The sequence below is a fragment of the Myxocyprinus asiaticus genome, chromosome 35 (genome assembly GCF_019703515.2).
Source record: "Myxocyprinus asiaticus isolate MX2 ecotype Aquarium Trade chromosome 35, UBuf_Myxa_2, whole genome shotgun sequence".
In the NCBI taxonomy this organism is placed as follows: domain Eukaryota; kingdom Metazoa; phylum Chordata; class Actinopteri; order Cypriniformes; family Catostomidae; genus Myxocyprinus; species Myxocyprinus asiaticus.
In genome coordinates, this window is record NC_059378.1 from 9798011 (window position 1) to 9824199 (window position 26189).

Consider the following 26189-nt stretch of genomic DNA (forward strand, 5'->3'; position numbering starts at 1 on the left):
TGGGAATTTTAAAATGCCTGGCCTGGAAAAGTCATGGAAATGACTATAATGATATACAGTATAACATTTTCAAGTTATGCTCTGCTCTTAAATATTTCATTGGCAAGAAATTGCTCATTGTGAGTGCTGTCTTTTAAAATCTTTATCAGTAATCCTAGCGTCTGGAAAGTTCATGGAAATGCATTGGCCAAAATGTTGTGGAAACCCTTTATATAAAGCACATAAATAGTGCACTTATTATTCAGTTTATGATTTGATTGTCTGCTGCTCTCAGTTGCAACTTTTTCTAGAGCAGGGCTTTATAACCCAGGGTTAAAAAAGTCATTAACCCAGGTGTAGTGTGAAAGCCATTTGGTGTACTAAAACATGTAAGTATGGATCAAATTATAGATTTTTATTGCCTTAAATGTCTTTTACAATCCTTGTAACTGGTACTCACATCTCATTTAAATGTGTTTTGAAGTACACTGAGGGTATTTAACACTGAAGACCATAGAAATATGGAAATAGACAGTATGATTTTTGTTTTTATGGTAAATTTTCTTTCTCCCTACTCACTATGAAGCACTTAATTACTTTCAAATACCGTCCTCCTGAGAGTCTCTCAAAGTTTGCATTTATGGACCAGTAGATGAAAGCAGTCTAAAGTTTTTTTTTTTTGTTGTTGTTTTTTGCCTTTTCTCTTTTTGCAAAGCAATCAGACTCTGGTGAGCTTTGAGTACATCCAGCAGTCTTTGAAGTTCGACTGGGACATTCAACTCTGTCTTACCAAAAGAAGTTCTGTGAACATGGAACTCATTCGAACGGTAAGACGAAAGTTGACTGCAGATGACCCAACAATGTGTTTTCCTCCCGTTCAAACAGTTGAAACAGCAGGAAACGCCTGTAGGAAACATTTTTAGATCTCTAAAACCAGAAGTCTGCATCGAGGATGTATTTGATTCTGGATGGGCTTTATGAAACGTTGAGTCACAGTTTTGAGTGTGCGCTATTGACATCTTGCCTTGAACCCTATGTTAAAAATGGTAAACATTTAAAAATTGCAGCGTACACTGCCCCAGGCATGTTTCTCAGTCATTCAAGCTCATTTGGAAACTTCAGAAACTATTTCTTACATATCTACAGGCAGTAAATGAAAATACCTTAATATGTCTGGTATGTGTGACACCTAGATGGAATCTTTTTCTTTTTCTTTTTTTTTTTTTTTTGAATTCTTGGATGTTTGCATCTTTTTTAATGGATGTTGTTGTGTTGAGAACAGATGGAGGATGATGAGACTCCATCCACCATGAACCACAATATTGTTCTGCAAGAGAGGCCAATCAAACAGACTGTGACCAGGTGAGAGTGATGGAGAGGCAATCAGGAGCATTAGACCATTATATTTGTTTGGTTTTAACATCTACGCTGTCTGACAGATCTAACCCCAGACCCACTTTATATTAGGTGTCTTTAGCTACTATGTACTTAAGCATTTGATGCAATGTACTTAGTATGTACATCCATGTTGTCGCATTGTACTTGCATTTAAGTACCTGCATTTAATCTGTAGTTACACTGTTAACCTTACCCTTAAACCTAACCCTACCCTAAACCTAAACCTACCCGTACCTCAACCTCAGTAGCAGGAAATGTGAATCTTGTGAAAATTTTGTAGAACAACAAATTTTAATATTAGTACATAGTAGTTAAAGACACAATATAAAGTGGGACTCTAACCCCTAACCGTTTGTTTAACACAGGGAGGCGTTGACTCTACTCCTGGACACCTTTCACAATGAAGCAGAGTCCTTCCTTTTATCGGAGGTAATTTTATTACAAACAGTTTTTGCTTCATGAGAAATAAGGACTCGTGGGTTTAATCAAAGATTATTAAAATAATTTATGAAAGTGACAAAATTAGGACAAATATTTCACTATTGCATAATATCATGCAAAATAATAAGATATCATAATAATAAAAAATATGTATATGAGTATCTTATGAGTTCCAAAAAACAACAGTATAAATGTAAAATTGACCAAAACTAAAGTTGAGCAAAAATAGAGACTTTAAGTATTTAGAAATATTTTGAGATTTAAAGCATTATTTTTCATGTCATTCATATAGTTTTCACGATCCAATCATGTCCTCAATGTTCAGTATCCTGTTTTACACAGTAATATGTCATATTATGAAGTAAAATGGGTTGCAGACTGTCTTTCATGTTGACATTGAAATCAAATGCCCTGTAGGGCATTTAAAACTGCCTTTCCTCCCTCTCCCTCAAATGATTTACTCTTGTTTGGGGTCGCTTGCAGGTGGAGTTGCCATTGCATGTGGAGCGGTTAGTGCAGTCAGTAAAGGCCCTGTGCAGCTCCCTAGCAGCTGTTGAAACACCTGACATCACTGCTGCCCTCAACCAGCTGCCAGCGTGCCCTTGCAGACTGCAACCTAAAGTGCAGAAGGTGGGATCAAACACAATATTGGATAAAGAAATGTTTCAGAAACCTGATAAGCATATATCAGTGCTTTTCGGTTGGTTGCTCTAAAGTGAACACAGACGCATTGCTGCAAATCCTCAGTTTTAGCTGCTGTTTCTAGTTCCTCAAATGATTAGACAGACATTTCTTTGCTTTGCTCAAACCACTAACCCTTGAAACTGCTAATCTTGCTAGAAATATGTTCCAGTCGTGCATGCTTTTTTTTTTTTTTTTAAGGGTGAGGGTTTGTACCAGTTTCATTTCCACTACACTACAGAAATGACACTTTGTCTTTTATAGGAGGCATCCTTATGTGTTTGTATGTTTCTGTTTGCCTTCATAGGATGTCAGTGTCTTGGCAAAGAGAGAAAATAGAGGTACGGCAATGTTTAAATACATGTTTTCCCTGGGTAACAGGGATTTAAGGTTATAAAGATGAGATGCAAGTATAGTTTTTGTTGAAGTGTGTTTATGTAGCATCCTGTGTCGAGGAAGTCTGTGATATCCGATAGGAATAAACAGGAAGGATGCGCAGCCGTGTGCAGGACGTGTGCAACATTTAGTACTCCCCCAGACCCTGTCCCAATTTACATTTTAAGTGAATTGCCACTCCATCCAACACATAAATAATAAAGGAACAGCTGGTTTTAAGACTCTGGTAGCTACAGTGGAATTGGCCTTTTTAGAGTTTTAAAATCTCATCAGATTTTTATATTCATGAAATCAGAGGTAAATGGAAAGTGTTGTCATTGCAGAGTGGGGCTTGTATTACCCCTATTCTTAATGTGCTTTACCCTGCTTATTACATGACAAATTACCAAATAAGTACATAAATGGACATGGAATATTAATAGCTTTGTAAGAAATTGTCTGTTTTGGGAAATGGTCAGTTATACAGGTCACTATAAAAATATTTGACCACAAAATGTAAAAATTATATATAATCAGAATTAATCATCCATCAGAGCCATGTAATGATTACAGCACAGACTCTGACTATGGATTATGACCCTTAATAGAACTTTTTTCTTTTCTTTGCAGCAAAAATAGTAGAGAAGTTGACCGCAGTCATCTTGGATCTTGTTGAGCTCTACTGTAGCACTTTCAATGCTAATTTTCACACCGTGCCACACAGCAGCAGAGCCACAGCCCCCATACAGGAAGCTGGAATGATCACCAATGTCCTTTCTTTTAGCGTGTATGCAGCTCATCGCATCCCCATCACATGGGCTGCCAGGTAGCGATTCCTTTATCAATTCAGCTTCATCAGATTGGGGAACAAACGCATAGTCCCCCCCTCATGCCATTGGTTTAGCCAATGTTGCTGCGTCTGGCTAGTTGGGATTCTCAAAGAAAAGAGCAGTGTTTTGATAAAGTGGCAATGTTTACACTTTACGAGGAAAGCAGCCTACAAATGGTTTACTTAAAGTTCTCTCTTAACAGTCGGTTCTCGAAGGAAAAATCCCATTAATTTTTTTCCATAACCGAAATGATTTTCAATGATAACTTGTAAACATTTAAAGACAGTCCAGCTCTAAGGTTGATAAATAGGATGTTCGTGGCTTCTAAATATTTTTTGGAGGTTTTAATTAAATCCCCATGTGAGAAATGAATGGGAAAAATAAATCTGGAACCAAAAGGGATGAAAAAATGAGCGGGCACTGTAGCTCTCATGTAGTGCCATATGGCTAAAAATGGCAATTTAGAGCATTTTACTGTCAGAGATTTTAGCCAGTGAATATGAAAGTGGACCATATTGTGGGGTCAAGCGAGTACAGATTTGCAGTGTTAAACGTTTAGTTTGTTTTGCAGATGCAAACAGATTAGCAATCTGGAATTACAGGTTTTTGAGAAGGCTTTCCATGATATCATCTTACATGCTGCGTTGCGCCTTTATATGAACCAGAAACTGAAACTAGAACAATATTCAAAACAATAAGGGAAATAAATGGATGTTAGAATTTTTATTTCTTTTGAGGGCTTTGGAAATAAAACAGTAGGAAACGTAGGGGAAGTTGAGGCATCCGAAACGCAGCTGTACACCAGCTGTCCATATTGCTGATCCCTTTGGTAATCCAGGCGGATTATTTGCCGTTATGGTGGACAGAACTTGAGAATTGCAGACCCTCTTTTCTCTCCCTTTTCTCCATCTACACCCATAGCAATATAACTGAACTGCAGCAATTGCTCCCAGCAGCATGGAGACAGATACTGGCCAACCCTACATTTCATTACACCTCGCCCAGTCATTCAGTGATAAAGTAATATAGCCCCCTCTCCTCTGTGTATAACGGGAATGGTCTCTCCCGCCCACTGACCTGGACTAATGCTCTTTGTCTCTCTGAAACTGATGCTGACTGGAGAACAAGCCACCACAAAGGAGCGTGTATGGGAACCCAGCTTGACCTTTGACCTCTAGAGGCCAGGCGGAGGGCAGGCTGGGCACCAGGCACCTGTGTAGTGGTGATGGAGGGCTGACGCTCTCTTGAATGCCATCTGCTTTAAGCAATATGAGGCAATCATGCGAGAGCACTTCTAGGCTGATCTAGGATCAGCTTCCTTTACTCCTATTCAAACTTACTCATTACAAAAAAGGCACAAATGTGATCTCGGGGAAAGGGCAGTTTCTTTAAAGGGATAGTTATCCCAAGAATGAAAATTCTGTCATAATTTACTCATGTCATATTCATGTCATTTCAGACCCGTTTAGTTACTTTCTTCTGAGGAACACAAAAGGAGATGTTAGGCAAAAAGTTCAGTCTCCGTCCATTTGCTTTCCAACGAAAAAAAAAAAGATGCAATGCAAGTGAATGGTGACTAAGGCTAACATACTGCCTAACATCTATTTTTGTGTTCCACTAAAGAAAAAAGGGTTAAAGAGTAAATGAAGACAGAATTTAATTTTTGGGTGAACTGTTTTTTTTTAAACATTATCTTGAGGATGTTTAAATGATTTGTAAAGAACAATAACCAGAGTTTTGCCACTAGTTTTTGTAATGTGATTTTTCATCTGGAGTGTTTTATGGATCTTCAGATCAGTATTTCAAACTTGTTACAGTAGCATTTCACTCCCTTGTTTTCCCTCCCTCCATTCCCATTTAGCTTGGGAATGTTTCTCCTTCTATTTAAATCAGCCTCCGGAGAGATCATTTCCCATTTAGAACTCTCCAAGAGCTTCAATTTGGGATGAATGATGTAGAGAACATTGGATAATGTTGGGATTAGGAAGACAGAATCGAAAAAGGTAGCAAGGTTTCCACAACCATTAACTGAACTTGTTAAACCAAATTTAAACACAAGTTTGATTTCTCTTGAATAAAGTTAACAGCTGTGCTGGTCACATGGGAATTGTGGCTTTCTCAAGGTCAAAAATGCCACAGAGTAATGGCAAGAATATGTCATTTATTAAAGCAATAATCCACGAGAGGCACAATACAAAATAGAGAAGCTGTTCACACCGAACATATATATATATATATATATATATGTCTATGGTAGAAAATGCTATTTCTATGGTAAATTCACTATAATGCACAGTGTGCTATTGCTTTTATCAAATGGCAGCAATAGCAATATAATAAATGACACAAACGTTCAATTAACAGTTACATTTGTTATTATTAATAGTAATTTAAATGAAACATTCTTTCGCCAAGTAATATACAGTAGTTCATTATGGGAATTTACGGATGCCAAGCAATGTAGCAACTTATCGCACTAATGTAGAATGTGTGCTCACAGGTGTGTTTATAGTTATTTTACAATGGCTTTGAATGTGGTTCATCCAATACAAATTTAGAGTTGGAACTATCAGTGTTACAACAGTAATTTAAATGCAGTTACAGTATATGACTGCTGATCTTCATTTTGTTCTTTATTTTTTAAGCTGCTCTCTTGATTCACCACCAGTATTCATGTTTTATTGAAAAGCCAGTGTTGTAAAATGTCCTCTATTAGCTGCCATTTGCTGTTCTCACTTTTTCTCTCTTTCACAAACACATCCACAGTTATGAAAATTTCTTCCTGTCCTGTTCTCTCACCCATGGTGGGGTGGAGCTCTGTGCACCCCAGCACACCAGTAAACAGTCAGTCAGCAAATATCTCTTCCACTTGGTGGTTTGGGACCAGAGGTGAGCCTATAACCAACTGCAAACACATGCTACACTCTTACTTATACTTTTGAACGTATATGTGAAAGTTATCAGGACAAAGTCACATGTTAGATCTAGGTTTGTTTACCTAGTACTTCAGAGGACTGTTTCAAAATAGCTGGTCCAGCTCAGCTTCCTGTGGCTATTTTCTGTACTCTGCCCCCTTATTGTAGAGTCATGGTATTGTCTTAGGGTATTTTTGTAGACAATTGTCATTTATTTTCTCCATCCTGCTCAATATATTTTGACTCCGGTATGTAGGTGTAAATATACTGTTGCAACACAAAGCGTAGGTGTGAATCACTCTCAGAACTCCTTCCTCTCTATGAATGTCTTTCGAAATAAACAAATCTATGCTTCATTTGTGAAAACTGGTTTAAAAGACGATCTGTCATGTTTTACCACAAGAATTTATTCTGCAATGTGAACACACATGCGGGAACCTTTTTATACTAGATAGAAACACGTTGCCATTTCAAAAACACTGAAGTGCCTAATTCTAATATTACCCATATTAGACACTGGTCTGAATAGGCAATGCTTCTAAATACTTGTGTACATTGTACATTAACCTACCTTGGCATATTTATTAGAATTAAGCAATGACATAAAATAATGATGAGGCCTAATACCTCGCCATTGCTCCACTGGCTGATTTTGCTAAAGCTGAAGAAGATGTCTGTTTTATAGTGATTAATCTGGAAAGCATCACATTCTGATTAAAGGGATGGTTCACCCAAAAATGAAAATTCTCTCATAATTTACTCCACCTCGTGCCATCCCAGATGTGTATGACTTTGTTTCTTCTGCTGGACACAAAGATTTTTAGAAAAATATTTCAGTTCTAGCTCCATACAATGCAAGTGAATGGTGACCAGAACTTTGAAGTAATCCATACGACTCCAGTGGTTAAATCCATGCCTTCTAAATCAATATGATTGGTGTGGGTGTGAAACGGATCAATATTTAAGTTATTTTTTAATATAATTCTCCACTTTCAATTTCACATTCTGCTTTTGTTTTTGGCGATTCACATTCTGTGTGCATATTGCTACCTACTGGGCAGGAAGGAGAATTTTAAGTAAAAAAATGACTTAAATATTGATCTGTTTCTCACCCACACCTGTCATATTGCTTTGGAAGACATGGATTTAACTACTGGAGTTGTATGGATTACTTTTATGCTGACTTTATATGCTTTTTGGACCTTCAAAGTTCTGGCCACCATTCATTTGCATTGTGAGGACCTACAGAGCTGATATTTTTTTCTAAAAATCTTCTTTTGTGTTCAGCAGAACAAAGAAAATCATACACATCTGGGATGGCATAAAGGTAAGTAAATGATGAGAACATTTTAATTTTTTAACTATTGCTCTAGCATCTGTTAAACATCATAATAGATCACATTTACCATCATTCTAAATCATAAACGTCTTTAAGACATCTGCTGAATGTCTTATTGACATCCGAGAGGAAACGTCTAATATATGAATTGCAGCTGAGCAAACAACCTTTAAAACGTCTTGCAGAAGTAAACGAACACATCAAATAGACCGGGTGATGTACGTGTGCTATCAGGGTATTAATCAACCGCACAATTGTGAGGAACGTTGAGTTAGACTACGTATACAGTAAAATACAGTAAAATCACTGAATTGGGTTAAGAACACGTGATTGGAATTGAAAATGTCAGAATTCTTTTTTATACACCGTCATCCAAAATACTGATCTATGTCACATATGAAGGTAAAAAATAAATACAAATAAAAACATGCATTCAGTTGTGTTGTGAACGTAATTTTTGTTTCAGACAGGAATTATATTATTATTATTTTTTTTTCTCCATCTATTTCAAAATATAGAGTTTGCTTCCCCATCCAGATCAACCAGTTGCCAAGGGAGTCACAGCTGACCGTGACGCTATACGCCACCCCTTTACCGCCCCCTGCCGGGGCGGAGGAGAAGAGCAAGCAGAAACGCAGTATAGAAGCTCTTGGCTGGGTCACCATGCCCCTATTCAACTTTAGACAGTAAGAATGGATCTGTCAGAGCATTGAGTGCATCTTTTTCTGGAGGGCATGAAAACAGACTCTTTAAGCACTAGAGTTCTGCTGATACTCACCTCCTACAATAAACCAGTTGTGGCGATCATAACAGGCTGACTGCTGCAAGTCTACTGCGGCCTACAAACACCACACACACTCCAAAAAGCATATTTTAGTGTATGTCAATCTGAGTGTATGTCAAAACAAAGGGTGAAATAACTTTGTAGCAGCCAAAGACAAATATCTAATGAACCAACTGTAGAGTAGTCAAATTATATGTCTTTTAATCTAGGTCATATGTCATTAGTAGTATACTCAAAGTTTCATGCTTTAAGGGTGACGTCAACTATGACTTCCATGAAGTTTGAACTTTAAGAAACAAGTTACTCAACAGCTGAGCTGTAAGAGCTGTTCCAGTTCTTTGGAAGGTTGACATGTTTGTTTTAGGATTTGTTTGAGTAGTCCATGTAACATTACTAGCAAATATATTTACCTTTTCTCATAAGATAAATGCAAAATGTATTTGTTAGTTCAAGTATGTATGTATTTCTACTCCATCCTTGTCCATATCCTGTTGTTGCTTGTTTGCGCATCCATAAGCGGATGTTAGGTGTTGTTTTAAGTGAGGCTGAACCCCCCCCGTTTTCCCTTTTCCTCAGTGTTCTGACGTGTGGGAGGAAGCTACTAGGTCTCTGGCCTTCAACTCCAGGCAGTGGAAACGCTCGGTCCAGTATGCCCAACTTCAGCCAGCCAGACAGCGTAATCCTCCAGGTTCGGTCGATTGTGTAATCTTACAGTAAACTATTTTTTGCTTATCTTGATCTGTAATATAGAACAGATAAACCTTACTCACCCATTTTGAAATGCACTGCAAGCTTCTTTTCCTTCACACATTTGTCTGTCTTTACCGTTAATCGGGTTAATCTGCCTTTTATCCTGGAGACTGCAATGTGCCAAATAGGCTATTATCAGGTCTAAGGATAAGCCTACCTGTTAAAACAAACCATCTCACTTTTTCCTGTTGTCCAAGGTTATATGCATACCTTCACCATGTTTATAAGAGAAAAGTGGTATGTTTTTAAAGGCATTTGTCTTGGTAGATAAAGGATTATTTAGTTTTTTTCTCCAATAGTGAAAGTATATTCCATGTTTGGCTCGTAGCTTTGCCAGTAATAAGGTCAGGCAAGTGTGCTAGTGGAAATGTAGGAAGGGATTGTCCCTCTGCCTGCTGAAGATCCTAAAAGTAGGTCAGATAGCTCTGCAGAGAGAGAAAGAGCAACACAAAATTCTCACCGCTTCTGTACACATCTACAGTATACAGACCTCGGTAAAACGATATGCACAGAAAATAAGCTAAAAACACAACTAGATGTCAAACCATTTTTATGGTTTTGCTCTGATTGTATTTTTGTTGTAGAGCTAAAAACACAAAATAATTTGTCCTAACTATACTCTTAACAAAATTAAAGGTGCTGTAAGTGAATTAATTGTTTTCATGAAAAGGTATGCAAACAATTGTCCTACTCCCTGAAAGATATTAATGAAATAAGTGTCCTGAGATATCTCACCAGTCTCTGTGACAGTTCTAGACTCTGTAATCGGCAAACAAAAATGTGTCTGCAGGCTGCAGTCTCTGATGCTTTCTGCCTGTCAATCATTTTGCGTCTTCTCATAGTGTTGTAGTTGCAGCGAAATATTGAGGCTTAACTATTTTTATGCCATGTTTTTCATACCAGTTGTCAGTTGAGGGCACTATTTTGCTACTTTTGTGTTTGACAACTGTGGAATGATGATCATCTTCTCGGTGTCGGTCTATTCGGTATCTTTCATGTGCAGGGTTTTGGAAAGAAGGTGCGTGGCTTATTCAGCGGCTCTGCTCGTGGAAACTCCAAAACGGCAAAATCGCTTACACCACCATTAATATTTATTTTAATGTATATGATTTAAGTCTCACAAACCTTTAAAGGGACAGTTCATACCAAAATAAAAATTGTGTCAACATTTACTCGCATTGTTCCAAACCCATATTACTTTCCTCTGTGGAACACAAAAGGAGATCATTCAAGGAAGGATCAGTCACCATTCACTTTCATTGTATGGTAAAAAGATGAAATGCAAGTGAATGGTGACTGAGGTTGTGCTGTATGTGTGTTGTTGCTTGCACTGGCAAATACCATTCAAGAGATGTGGTCTATTTATTGTTTTGAATTATTTATCAGTACCCAGTCTCTCTTTCTCTTCACATCCAATTCATACTGCAGACTCACTAGTCAGATAAAGTATAATATAATTTGCCATGGCACTGTAGATTTATCAGTGGTGCAGTTCTGCTGTTGTTGATTAGGGGTGCAGGAAACACCACATACATTCTCTCTCACACACACAAACACCTGAGACCTGTCACCCCAGACCTCCCTGTGCACACTGAGTCACTTCCTCCACATGCATTAATATCCTGTGTAAACACACTAAGACGTGACATTTTACTGCCGCTCTCTGTAACGACACCCCTTAGGTTTGCACATTATACCGGTACTAAAAAAGTAATCATCATTTCAAATTTTCAAAGTGTTGCTACTCACCACAGTTTGCCAGTTGAGGCAGTGTTATGTGAAGCATAAAAGTTAATGCATTGACATTTAAAATAAATTACAGGTGTTTTAATTATTGCTGTCAGTCGATTTAAAATTTTAAATCACATAATTTTTTATAGTTAACCGCAGATTTTGAAAGTGCTGAAATTTGACACTAGAGTGAATATATACTTCTTTTTCTGTCAAAATGCATTTATTTCCATCTTAGGAAAGAAAACAAAACAATATGTGACAACATAATGCTTTAACATTTTCCAAACAAAGCCTTCCACAGTATAAAGATAGAAATGCACTAAAATAGCACCAATTCAAGTAACATTAAATGTTTCCCATAGTCTAATTGTGAGGTTGACTAATTAGATGAACTAGTCCCCACATAGGTTGCATTTTCATTCATGTCAGGGCATCAATGCAAGCGCCGCATTGAACTCAACATGAAAAGTTTACTGACAAAAATGTCTCGTTCTGCGTTTTGGTGATAGTTAAGACTTGACGTGCTTCTGTGGTAATTAAAATCCCATCTGGGCTTGTTATATACATCAAATAGCATTAAGAGGTCCTTTCTCCATCATTTTATCATGGAAGCACTGTTGTGTGTGTGTGCAAAGATTATTTTATTTATGGAGATGACAATCTCCGTGGCTCTCTCATAGGAGAGAGCGTAACGGTCAACTAGCGTGTTACGATCATACCACCCACAGAATGTCTAAGGGGCCGCTGTGTTATGCCATTTTATGCAAAGCTTGTAGGCTCACCTTGGTAGAAGGGCACTGGTGTGTGTGTGTGTGTGTGTGTTGTGAAGTGTGCATCAGTATAATGACTCCGGGCAGACATATTACAAAGGTTCTGCCCTTCCAACAAGTGTTTATGCTGGTTTATGTTGTATTAACGTAAATGCACTAACCGCGATTTAAGAAAAATTAATGCGTTAAACTTTGTTCACATGCGTTAACACGTTACTTCTGACAGCTCTAGTTTTAATGCATTTACCGAATTTGATATTATAACTGTTTCATTCTGTAATGCGTCTATAAATCAAATCCAGATGAGCGTTTGCACTCTTTGTATGGCAGAATTTAATTATTATCAAAGCTCAACAAGTATGACATATCGTAGTTTTGTACAAACATTAATGAGAGGACTTTCTAGGCTTTGTATGCACTTAAAGTTTGGTATCAATTCAACCCTTCTCCCCACTGGTACTATCTTGTATTTGTGCAGTAAATCACGTGTGCACATGGTTTTCTCCTCGCATGGATCGGGCCTCTGTAAAATTCCCACCCTCTGCTCAGGCCTCCTACCAAACAAACTCCGTTCTTCTCTCTGCTGTCTCCGTGTGCCAAGCCTGCCCATGGCAGTGCCAACAGGGCTCTTTTGTGCCCGAATGGCATGGCTTTGTCTGAGGGCAGTGGGCTGTGCAGTTAAAACTGGGAGAAAAGCCTGGTCCTGTGCCTATTCAGTAGACTCTGCCCCTCTTTAATGTGCTGAGACTATTCAGGTTATTCAGTATGAGATGGCAGGTCAGTCAGTTCCTGCAGTCTGCTCGTTCAGCTGCCCCACCACCTAGATGCATCTGGGGCTAATGGCACATCTGGGAATCATTAAACTCCTGCCTAACGTGCGCTCGCTCTTCTTAGCTTTTCTCCTTGTCCTATCCGTCGCTGCTATTCTCTCTATCTCTCACACTTTCTCTGACCCCATTTTTCACATTCTTTTCCCACTTTTTTTGTTCACACTTTTCATTGGAAATTCTTTGTGATTGTTCGAGATTTTCACTCCTAGCCAAGTCCCGCTTTATCAATCTAGCAGTTCTACCTCATTTTGTTCTGGGGGTCAGTGGCGGGATGCTAATTGTTTTGTCCCGATGTTGTAAGTTATTCAAAAATACATTACAATTCCAGTTCATGAAAAACAATTAGTTTTCAGTTTCTGAGTTCAAAGTCATTTTGATATTTGTTCTGGGGCTTGGAGTAAAAAATGTCTAATTGGTGTTACCATCCAGATACAGTTTAAAAAAAAAAAACAAAAAAAAACTCTATTTCTTGAAAAAAGAAATGTTGGCATAAAACATTTAGAATAATAATTTGTCATTATATCTTTAAAAAAAAAAAAATGTTTTACAATATTATTAGCATTTGAAAAACTTTTGTCCACCAAATCAAACGCCACATCCACACTAATCCATTTAAATTTTAAAACCTCCATTTTCAGTTTCTTAAAGTTTTGGAGAGAGTTTTTGAAAGTCTCCATTTTCGGTGGAGGAAAACGGCAATCTCAGAATGTAGACATGGCAAAATCAATGTGTTTTCGAATAAAAAAAATGACAGATTTTTTGACATTTTTATGAGAAGGCTCAACTTTTTTTAACATGATTTTTTTTATTTTTTATTTTCTCCCTAATTTGGAAAGCCCAATTCCCAATGCGCTATAAGTCCTCGTGGTGGCGTAGTAACTCGTCTCAATCCGGGTGGCAGAGGACGAATCTCAGTTGCCTCCGCGTCTGAGACAATCAATCCATGCATCTTATCACGTGGCTTGTTGAGCGTGTTACCGTGGAGACGTAGTGTGTGTGTGTGGAGGCTTTACGCTGTTCTCCGCGGCATCCACGCAGAACTTACCACACGCCCCATTGAGAGCGAGAACCACTAATCACGGCCACGAGGAGGTTACCCCCATGTGACTCTACCCTCCCTAGCAACCGGGCCAGTTTGTTTGCTTAGGAGACCTGGCTGGAGTCACTAGTCGGCACACCCTGGATTCGAACTCGTGACTCCAGGGGTTGTAGTCAGCGTCAATACTCGCTGAGTTACCCAGGCCCCCTTCAGGCCCCATTTTAACATCTTTTGATGGTTATACCACTTGACATTTTTTTAATTCAGTAAATATATTTGTTTTTTTTTGTAAAAAAGAAAAAAAAAAAGAAAGAAATTAAACATCTGTTTTAAACTATATTTTTCATTTTTATCACCTCTGACAACCTTATTTGTCATTCACCCCATAGCTGGTATCCCAGGCTGGTCTGGTTTGCTGGTTTTAGAGGGGTTTTGGGTACTTATCTGACTGGGAGACCAGCTGGCCGACCAGCTAAACTAGCTTAAAAAGAAAACAACTTGGCCATGCTGCAAGACCAGCTTAGACCAGAAAACCAGCATAGGCTTGTTTGAGATGTTTTTATCAGCTGGTTTGAAAAATAAATTCCCTATTACACAGTGCTGATGGAGTTTATAAATAGAGCTTATGCTAAATTGCAATGCATATTCAGTGCAATGCATACAAACAGTCCCACAGTGAACATTTGGTGTGAAGGTCATGAAATGTATGGTAGATTTCAGTGTTCATTAGTTGCAGTGTTCTGCTCTGCTAATGGGTGAAGTGTTGAAGATTCTGAGAGGCATATGGCAATAATGACTGGACTGATTTCAACTGGCACTGACAGATGCGTAAGTGTGAAAACAGACCCAGATGTATCAATCATGAACCAGCATTTAAAGCCTTTTCCACTGTGCTAATATGGTTTTCTTGTTTTGAAATCGGTTTTTGTTTCCTCCCTGTCAGTGGATCCACGTGGCTGCAGTTTCAGTATGTCTTTAGTGTTTTTGTGTGTAGTATCTCTGGCATTGGCGTTCAGTTGAACTTTGCATGTTGAAGGTGAAATCCTCAGCTGCTCATTGGGCCAGATCCCTCCAGGAGATTTGTAATAGCTTTTAATGCGCATGTTGAAACAGTTGCCAGTCATGACTGTGATCTTCAGCTTTTGCTTTGGATCATAAACCTCCCACTTAAACTTTTACCCCATCTTTACCCATGAGCTGGAGAAAATGGACATGTGGTAGTTTTGAAATCTCCATAACCCTTCTATTAACTACAGTCTGCTATCTGTAATTTAAAAACCACAGAATAGAATTAAGCATTTTTCTGAGCCATACAGTGAAGAGTCCAATTAAGTCATTCATTTTGTGCTGCTTTTCTTTTAGGTGGACTTTCCCACTTCTTCATTCGAGGTACGCTTTAGCACCCCTGCTCCTGCAGAGTTCAGTCCCAAGTACGAGTTCTCCCTCCTGGACCAGGTTAGCCAAAGGCAGCTACATGATGTCCTGCACAAGAAGTCTCTTTTCTGGTGAGTTGGCTGTCTGATCTCTTGATGCTAATTCTGCATCCTGACCTAATTATGCATTTTCATAGGGCTGGGCGATACAGCTAAAAAATGTATCGTGGGGTAATGTTTCATATCATTTGGTATCGATAATTATTGATACATTTTAATAACCTTTTTTAAACAAAGACCAGTAGAAAAAAGGTTTGAATTTAACCACTGTATTTTTAATTTACCCACTCTATTAAGGCAAACAAAAAAAAATAATTTGTCTTAACAGTCAAAAACAAGCACGGCACAGCACTCATTTTCGCATGTGTCCGTGTGTTCTGATGTCACGTGGCGATGGCGCAACTGAACCCCACAGCAACGCAACTTGTTATTGGCTGTTTGCTTGTCACTCATAGCACGCTCCTTTATCAAGCTATATGATAGGCTGTTTATGATCCAGGGACGGCGTACGCTTGAGGGTTGTTCATGCAACCAAACTTCATGTCTGTATACATTTTAATGCATTTAAGTGAAACTATCGAGCATTATATTGAATATTTTTTTATATCTTTATCAATAAAGGTGTACCGTCGATAAATACTAATACCATTTTATTGCCCAGCCCTACGTTTTCATACTTTAATGTGTTTTAGTTTAAAAAAAAAGGGATTTTCTCTTCTATGTTAACACCTAAAATGCTGTATATAATTACTTTGATTCACATATCATAGCTCCTAGGATATTAAAGCAATATCACATGAGCAAGGGTGCTCGATGACCCCACATTAGCATGGCTGTGATTTGGCTGCAGGCACGAGGCCGGCATTTGTGCTTGAAACTACTTTCTTACGTCACAGATCAGGATCTGTCATTGCTAGTTCAAAAGATGAGCACAAGCCTCCGTTACTAATTTGGAAACGTCACTTTAGAACTAGTAACAACGGCTTGGGCTGTTTCTAACAAGTTATTGGAGAAACAAGGATGTGTGTGTGTGTGTAGGAGATAGAGAGCATGAGCGTTTGAGCTTGTGTGATTAACCGTGTATGTTGCGACTCCCAAGCAGTAGTGTAGTGTGTAGTGAAGTCAGCTTGCTGAAGATAATGGGAATTCTGGTCACATACATCCGATTTTCTCTGTGTTAAAATGGCTGTCCGAGCGGGGGTCCCGCCCCCCCCCCCCGTGTATTTTTTGGTAGTTGTGCGCAGGAGTCATTCACTATAGAAACCGTTCTCTCCTCCACCATGATGAATATTTACATCATTCGAAACACTGTTAAAACTCTGTTAAAGGTAAGAACCTTAAGTATGTTTTTTGTTACTCCATCTATTGTGTTTTGCATTACATAGAGATGGTGACGGTTTGGCTGCAACAGATAAAGAGGTTTTTTGTGTGTGTGTGAGTGACAAGTTATTTAAAGAGATAAAGGTTATGACAGCTGGGTCATCTACAACATAGGAAGTGACTATGTATAACTACAGTCTGGAGATATCAAACAGCCAGCTCGTGTTCTCAAATTTTTTTCATTCATGTTTCAGCGACACTCAGCATGAAAGCTCTTTTCCGCTCCCAAATGAGGATGTCTCAGGTTGGACAAATAATTTAGAATGATGTTGAGGAGCTCATCTTAGTCACACATGAGAGGATGAGACACACTGCTGTGGCACAGCCCCCCGGATGTTTGCCGGGAGGCATAACACCCTGCATTCCCCTCTTCCCTTTGTCCTCTATGTCCCTGTCTGCCATCCCATCCGTCCTGACAGTGGGAGGAACAGCGGCATTCATGCACTGTCAGAAAAGTCAGGATGTGACAACAGTAGTATTGGAGAGATCAGACGCAGGGGGAGGGGAGCAGAAAAGGGTAGCGCACACACACTATTAAAGGGATCGTTCACCCAAAAATTGCCCAAACCCATATGACATCCTTTCCTCTAAGGATGCAATGTAAGTAAATGTTGACTGAAGCCAACATCCTGCCTAATATCTCTTTTTGTGTACCATGGAAATAAGTAATACGGGATTGTAACAACTGTTGTGAGGGAATAAAAAAATGACAGAATGTTTTCATTTTTTAGTGAACTATCCTTTTAAGGCTGGAGAGCTAATGGGAATGGAACTACTCCTAGGCCAAGTAGTGGAATACTTATATTTGGCCTCTATAGAAAAAATACAAAAAATTACAGTAGTGTTTTTAATGTTAATGAAGTATTGTAATATAAACATTACTTTGAAATAAGTGTCTTTAAAGAGAACAGCGGAATTAAGCAATATTATGTATGTCTCAATTATTCTAAGGATATTTGGTAATGGAATGAATTCTAAAGGAAGAAAAAGAGAAAGGGGAAACATTTGTGCTATTTTATACACCATATGTGTCGTTTATCTATAAGCATTTATAATAAACATCATAAAACGCATAGTTCCCATCATGGATGCTGATTGGTCAATACAGCATTCCAGCTGTGCTAAAATGCACAATATAGTAACAGCTATGATGCAAATCATTTGTTCATCTAGCTACCAAGTGTATAATCATACAGAACCATAGAACCCAACTATTAACCATTGTTTTTCATGTCAGAGGCTATATCCTTTAACATAAGGATGGCACATATTAAATTTGCTTATCAACATTTAAAACGATTTTTTTTGTCTTTTTAATATTTGTATTATGCAGTAACTGTTCTATAAGAGCTATAATCAGTTGAATTCGGCCTCTTATGCCTCATGCCTTAGGCTTAAACATAACATATACATTCATTCCCATATTTATAGATACAGTACCTGTTAAAACACACTATACTCTACACTATATATCTATTTTTTTGTACTGGATTAAAAAAAAACGTTATTCATTCTTACTGGTTTCATGGATCAGCGCTTTATTGGTTTTCTTTTCTCCCCATATAATATAAGTGCTTATATGGTGTTCAGAAGGGCTTGGTGCTCTACAGTGCTCACTTTGTTGCCTTCAGCTATAGACAGCTGATGTGGATATCCTCCCCAGTTGGCCCTATTCCTCCCTCGATCTCAACAATTTTTTTTTCTTCTCCTCTCTTCCTTTATTACTCAGACTCTGTGGAGCTCTGAAACATTTGCTGCAGTGTAAAATCTGGAGCTGTACCAACCTGGAAATATTCAGTCATAAATTGTCTCCAGATCCCAGATCAAAGGTTGAGTGTTTGAGCTGGGTGTAAACTCTATGATCGGCCTTGTGTCAGCAGATACTGTGGTGTGTGTGGTATGTATGTATGTATGTATGTATGTGTATGTATGTATGTGTGTGTATGTATGTGTGTGTGTATATATATATATATATATATATATATATATCATAAATCATAATTATCATAATTCCAGTGGGTCAGAAGTTTACATGCGCTAAGTTAACTGTGCTTTTAATCAGCTTGGAAAATTCAAGAAAATTATGTTAAACCTTTAGCTTCTGATAGGAGGTGTACTGAATTGGAGGTGTACCTGTGAATATAATTTAAGGTCTGCCTTCAAACTCAGTGCCTCTTTGCTTGACATCTTGGGAAAATCAAAAGAAATCAGCCAAGACCTCAGAAAACAAATTGTGGACCTCCACAAGTCTGGTTCATCCTTGGGAGCAATTTCCAAACGCCTCAAATTGCCACGTTCATTTGTACAAACAATAGTACACAAGTATATACGCCATGGGACCACGCAGCCATCATACTGCTCAGGAAGGAGACACATTCTGTCTCCTAGAGATGAACGAAGTTTGGTGTGAAAAGTGCGACTCAATCCCAGAACAACAGCAAATGACCTTGTGAAAATGCTGGTGGAAACCGGTATACAAGTATCTATATCCACAGTAAAACGAGTCCTATATTGACATAACCTGAAAGGCTGAGCAAGGAGGCCTACAAACCTGACACCAGTTCTGTCTGGAGGAATGGGATGAAATTCCAGCAACTTATTGTGTGAAGCTTGTGGAAGGCTACCTAAAATATTTGACCCAAGTTAAACTATTTAAAGGCAATGCTACCAAATGCTACCAAATACTAACAAAGTGTATGTAAACATCTGACCTACTGGGAATGTGATGAAAGAAATAAAAGCTGAAATAAATAATTCTCTCTACTATTATCCTGACATTTCACATTCTTAAAATAAAGTAGTAATATTAACTGACCTAAGACAGGCAATTTTTTCTACAATTAAATGTCAGGACTTGTGAAAAACAATTTAAATATATTTGGCTAAGGTGTATGTAAGCTTCTGACTTCAACTGTATACAGCTCTGGAAAAAATTAAGAGACCACTGCAAAATTATCAGTTTCTCTGGATTTATTATTTATAGGTATGTGTTTGAGTAAAATGAATATTTTATTTTATAAACAGCTGACAACATTTCTCCCTAATTCCAAATAAAAATATTGTCATTTATTTGCAGAAAATGACAACTGGTCAAAATAACAAAAAAGATGCCATGTTTTCAGACCTCGAATAATGCAAAGAAAACAAGTTCATATTCATTTTTAAACAACACAATACTAATGTTTTAACTTGGGAAGTGTTCAGAAATCAATATTTGGTGGAATAACCCTGATTTCCAATCACAGCTTTCATGCATCTTGGCATGCTCTCCACCAGTCTTTCACATTGCTGTTGGGTGACTTTATGCCACTCCTGGCACAAAAATTCAAGCAACTCGGCTTTGTTTGATGGCTTGTGACCATCCATCTTCCACTTGATCACATTACAGAGGTTTTCAGTGGGGTTCAGGTCTGGAGATTGGGCTGGCCATGACAGGGTCTTGATCTGGTGCTCCTTCCACACCTTGATTGACCTGGCTGTGTGGCATGGAGCATTGTCCTGCTGGAAAAAACAATCCTCAGAGTTGGGGAACATTGTCTGAGCAGAAGGAAGCAAGTTTTCTTCCAGGATAACCTTGTATGTGGCTTGATTCATGTGTCCCTCACAATCTGCCCGATTCGAATGAGTTAGCGGTCATCCCAGACAGTGGAGAGTTGTTTTCGCCCCCTCTGCCGGTCTGTAGCTTTGTTGTCCACAGTGTCTGCTGCTTGACCTTGTTCTTATGAACCGCCGTCTTTGAAATTTTAAGGATGGAAGCAAGCTGACGCTCTCTGTATCCCTCTGCCAGTAAAGCCAGAATTGAACCCTTCTTTTCCTCACTGAAAACTTTTCTTTTCAACTCCTTTTGGCATGGTCAATAGTTCCTTTTTTTTTTATTTTATTCCAATGACTTTTGAGGTACTACTAGCTCTGTTTTTGCCATCCAGCTGGTCGTATTGCAAGAGGATAGTGATTACCACAGCAGTGGTTTTTTATACTTTTCCTTGTTAAATAAGATTTGATTCAGGTGATCACCTAATCAGTACCTCATTAAGGACAATGAGGTGTGCTTGTGTTGGAATTCAAGACACTGGAATGGCTGCCATACATGTTGAGATGCTGATTTAAAAAAAAATTGGAGTGGTCTCTTAATTTTTACCAGAGCTATATACTGTGTGTGTGTGTGTGTGTGTGTGTGTGTGTGTGTGTGTGTGTGTGTGTTTTTTATTTTTATTTATTTATTTATTTATATATATATATAAATACACACACACACACACACACATACCGGTGAAAAGTTTTGAAACACTTGACTGAAATGTTTCTCATGATCTTAAAAACCTTTTGATCTGAAGGCATATGCTTAAAAGTTTGAAATTAGTTTTGTAGACAAAAATCTAATTGTGCCAACATTAATTTATTTAATTACAAAACTAAAATTTTATTTTAAAAAAAGGTTTTGAAATGGATGACTTGGACCGAATAATTAAGAAAAGCAGCCACTAAGTGCCCATCATATAGATGGGAACTCCTTCAATACTGTTTTAAAAGCATCCCAGGGTGATACCTCAAGAAGTTGGTTGAGAAAATGCCAAGAGTACATTTCTGCTAAATCTAGGCAAAGTGTGGCCAATTTGAAGATGCTAAAATATAACAGTTTTGATTTTTTTTATTTTGGATTTTTTTTTAGTCACAATATAATTCCCATATTTCCATTTCTGTTATTCCATAGTTGTGATGACTTTACTATTATTCTAAAATGTGAAAAAAAAAAAAAAAAAAGAGTAAGTGACCCTAAAATTTTGAACGTGTGTGTGTGTGTGTGTGTGTGTGTTCAAAAGTTTGCATACCCTGGCAGAAATTGTGAAATTTTGGCACTGATTTTGAAAATATGACTGATCATGCAAAAAAAGTTTTATTTAAGGATAGTGATCATATGAAGCCATTTATCATCACATAGTTGTTTGGCTCCTTTTTAAATCATAATGATAACAGAAATCACCCAAATGGCCCTGATCAAAAGTTTACATACCCTTGAATGTTTGGCCTTGTTACAGACACACAAGGTGACACACACAGGTTTAAATGGCAATTCAAGGTTAATTTCCCACACCTGTGGCTTTTTAAATTGCAATTAGTGCCTGTGTATAAATAGTCAATGAGTTTGTTAGCTCTCACGTGGATGCACTGAGCAGGCTAGATACTGAGCCATGGGGAGCAGAAAAGAACTGTCAAAAGACCTGCGTAACAAGGTAAAGGAACTTTAGAAAGATGAAAAAGGATATAAAAAGATATCCAAAGCCTTGAAAATGCCAGTCAGTACTGTTCAATCACTTATTAAGAAGTGGAAAATTCAGGGATCTCTTAATACCAAGCCAAGGTCAGGTAGACCAAGAAAGATTTCAGCCACAACTGCCAGAAGAATTGTTCAGGATACAAAGAAAAACCCACAAGTAACCTCAGGAGAAATACAGGCTGCTCTGGAAAAAGACTGTGTGGTTGTTTCAAGGAGCACAATATGACGATACTTGAACAAAAATGAGCTGCATGGTCGAGTTGCCAGAAAGAAGCCTTTACTGCACCAGTGCCACAAAAAAGCCCGGTTACAATATGCCCGACAGCACCTTGACACGCCTCACAGCAGTGACGAGACCAAAATAGAGCTTTATGGTCACAAACATAAGCGCTATGTTTGGAGAGGGGTCAACAAGGCCTATAGTGAAAAGAATACCATCCCCACTGTGAAGCATGGTGGTGGCTCACTGATGTTTTGGGGGTGTGTGAGCTCTAAAGGCACGGGGAATCTTGTGAAAATTGATGGCAAGATGAATGCAGCATGTTATCAGAAAATACTGGCAGACAATTTGCATTCTTCTGCACGAAAGCTGCGCATTGGACGCTCTTGGACTTTCCAGCACGATAGTGACCCTAAGCAAAAGGCCAAGTTGACCCTCCAGTGGTTACAGCAGAAAAAGGTGAAGGTTCTGGAGTGGCCATCACAGTCTCCTGACCTTAATATCATTGAGCCACTCTGGGGAGATCTCAAACGTGCGGTTCATGCAAGACGACCAAAGACTTTGCATGACCTGGAGGCATTTTGCCAAGACGAATGGGCAGTTATACCAGCTGCAAGAATTTGGGGCCTCATAGACAACTATTACAAAAGACTGCACGCTGTCATTGATGCTAAAGGGGGCAATACACAGTATTAAGAACTAAGGGTATGCAGACTTTTGAACAGGGGTCATTTCATTTTTTTCTTTGTTGCCATGTTTTGTTTTATGATTGTGCCATTCTGTTATAACCTACAGTTGAATATGAATCCCATAAGAAATGTGTTTTGCCTGCTCACTCATGTTTTCTTTAAAAATGGTACATATTTTACCAATTCTCCAAGGGTATGCAAACTTTTGAGCACAACTGTATATACACAGTTGAAGTCAGAAGTTTACATACACCTTAACCAAATACATTTAAACTCAGTTTTTCACAATTCCTGACATTTAATCATAGAAAACATTCACTGTCTTAGGCCAGTTAGGATTGCTACTTTATTTTAAGAATGTGAAATGTCAGAATAATAGTAGAGAGAATTATTTATTTCAGCTTTTATTTCTTTCATCACATTCCCTGTGGGTCAGAAGTTTACATACACTTTGTTAGTATTTGGTAGCATTGCCTTTAAATTGGGTCAAACTTTTTGGGTAGCCTTCCACAGGCTTCTCACAATAAGTTGCTGGAATTGTGGCACATTCCTCCAGACAGAACTGGTGTAACTGAGTCAGGTTTGTAGGCCTCCTTGCTCGCACACACATTTTCAGTTCTGCCCTCAAATTTTCTATCGGATTGAGATCAGGGCTTTGTGATGGCCACTCCAATACCTTGACTTTGTTGTCCTTAAGCCATTTTGCCACAACTTTGGAGGTATGCTTGGGGTCATTGTCCATTTGGAAGACCCATTTGCGAACAAGCTTTAACTTCCTGGCTGATGTCTTGATATTGCTTCAATATATACACATAATTTTCCCACCTCATGATGCCATCTATTTTGTGAAGTGCACCAGTCCCAGCACCAACATGATGCTGCCACCCCCATGCTTCACGGTTGGGATGGTGTTCTTCGGCTTGCAAGCCTCACCCATTTTCCTCCAAACATAACGATGGTCATTATGGCCAAACAGTTACATTTGTTTCATCAGACCAGAGGACATTTCTCCAAAAAGTAAGATCTTTGTTCCTTGCTGAGCAGCCTTTCAGGTTGTCAATATAGGACTTGTTTTTCTGTGGATATAGATACTTGTCTATCTGTTTCCTCCAGCATCTTAACAAGGTCCTTTATTGCTGTTCTGGGATTGATTTGCACTTTTCGCACCAAACTACGTTCATCTCTAGGAGACAGAAAGCGTCTCCTTCCTGAGCGGTATGATGGCTGCGTAGTCCCATGGTGTTTATACTTGCATACTATTGTTTGTACAGATGAACGTGGTACCTTCAGGTCTTTGGAAATTGCTCCCAAAGGTGAGCCAGACTTGTGCAGGTCCACAATTAGTTTTTCTGAGGTCTTGGCAAAAAAACATAATTTTTCCATGATGTCAAGCAAAGAGGCACTGAGTTTGAAGGTAGGCCTTAAAATACATTCACAGGTACACCTCCAATTCAGTACACCTCCTATCAGAAGCTAATTGTCTAAAGGCTTGACATAATTTTCTGAAATGTTCTGAAAAAGTGAACTTGGTGGATGTAAACTTCTGACCCACTGGAATTGTGAGATATATATATATATATTATACTGTATTTATATAATATAGCAAATAATATGTGGTGGCTGTAGTTATTTTATTCTAAAAATGTTTGGTCATATTGCTCGTACTTGGGGCTAGGGGTTTTACTTAGGTTTTACCCTGAGTATTAATCTTCAGTAAAACTTAAAAATCTAATCGTCTTTCTTGTTGTCTACTGCTTTTGTTTCAGCAAGCACTGATTATGAAATTTACTATTATTACCTAGATGTTCAATCCAATTAGATTGTTGTTTCATTTTACTGATTGATTAACAGATGGACCTCAGCGTTGCCTTGGGCATCTATAGCCAGGAATCAATACTACTCTTCCAATCCCCTGTGAATTGTGGAATATGTAGTTCAAAGTGATAGACATGTATGAATGTTGCAGTAAAGAGTGTGTGTGTGTCCATATAAAGCTTTTAGAACTCTTCCCCCTAATATATTGAGCTTTGTGATGACTCCATATGGTTATGGCCCAGCAGGCACAAAGGTAATCTGATACAACAGCCCTACCCTACGGCTGTCATCCCTAGAGGGAGAAACCACTGCCCTAACATGGATTTATTATCCTGCAGGAAACGCAGGCATAGTAGCTGAACAGTGTTTTACAGGTACTGTAGTTCATGTATTTAAGGACTGACTTGGATAGCTAATGAGTTTGTCATTCAAATGAGCACACTGAGCCAGTGTTCACCGATTAGATATGACCTATGCATGGCAACGCCCAAAAGAGCACCAATCATGACTTCAGCGCATCATGTTTGCAGTTTCTTTTTCATACCTTTAATTAAGGATGAGCACTATGACCAAAATCTTAGATCACAGTACGAGTCATTTTATATCACTAACAATCCAGGATAATTCAGTGAATTAAATGATTAATACATGAAGGGTACTTCATCTCCCTTAATTATTTTCTTTTTACACAGACCAAAAGTTTATTCATAACTAGGGTTTGGAACTGAGAGCTGGACGTTAAGAACCGGAATCGTTAAGGGGAATCGGATCTGGAATCGTTAAATTCATTATAGTTAATTTGTTTTAAACAGGGATAGGAATCGTAAGTCTGGCATCAGTCCAAAAACAGCTTCAAATTATGTAACACGAGTTAAAAACAAGAGACAGTAAAACTAATATTGTAAAACGTATAGTTCCGGTTCTGAAATTGGAGGAGCCTCATTCAAAGCCGTTGTAATAATGCCGATATACAGACGGTTAAACTCTATATCAATGGGGAAAGTTGAGATGTTACTCAGCAAATGTTAACAATTAATCTTTTTGTGTTGTGCCCTAACATCACCTCTTAATAACAAGTTATTCTTCATCTCGAATTTTTTGGGGCACGCACCGCTTGGTATTTTCCCTTTTCTCCATGTTTCTTACAATAACAATTAAGTAAGGTCCTGCTCACTGATAGCCATTGTATAAACGGTATATCAACATGACGGTTTGCAAATTTCTACTATCATATGATATATACCGTCATATCTCCCAGCCCTAAATTTAAGCATGGGTGATGTGTTGCTCAGTGAATGTACAGGCTAAAGCTTAATTACTCCTCATTTCTCTGTAAGTGTTAGTCAGTTCTCCATATTTTCAGTGACTACTCATGAAAAAACTCTTCTGTTTACCTTGGACTGGAGCCTTTTGGAGTGTTTACCTCCAGAAGCAGACATTAGGATCTTACAATGTCCAAGCCAGGGTCCGCTATGTCAGTGTAATCAAAGAAAACTTGCATCTTATGTTGTG

General features: G+C 38.3%; 1 protein-coding gene across 6 annotated transcripts in view; it reads left to right on the forward strand.

Annotated features, from left to right (window-relative positions):
* pik3c2b (phosphatidylinositol-4-phosphate 3-kinase, catalytic subunit type 2 beta) overlaps positions 1-26189 on the forward strand; it is a 63371-nt gene that overhangs the window by 16153 nt on the left and 21029 nt on the right. For all 6 annotated transcript variants that reach the window (XM_051672084.1, XM_051672079.1, XM_051672083.1 and 3 more), the window contains 10 exons: positions 695-806; positions 1262-1341; positions 1743-1806; positions 2302-2448; positions 2807-2840; positions 3505-3700; positions 6471-6593; positions 8477-8644; positions 9319-9430; positions 15228-15370. In XM_051672084.1, coding sequence (XP_051528044.1) covers positions 695-806; positions 1262-1341; positions 1743-1806; positions 2302-2448; positions 2807-2840; positions 3505-3700; positions 6471-6593; positions 8477-8644; positions 9319-9430; positions 15228-15370 — 1179 coding nt within the window. The remainder of the gene's footprint in view (positions 1-694; positions 807-1261; positions 1342-1742; positions 1807-2301; positions 2449-2806; positions 2841-3504; positions 3701-6470; positions 6594-8476; positions 8645-9318; positions 9431-15227; positions 15371-26189) is intronic.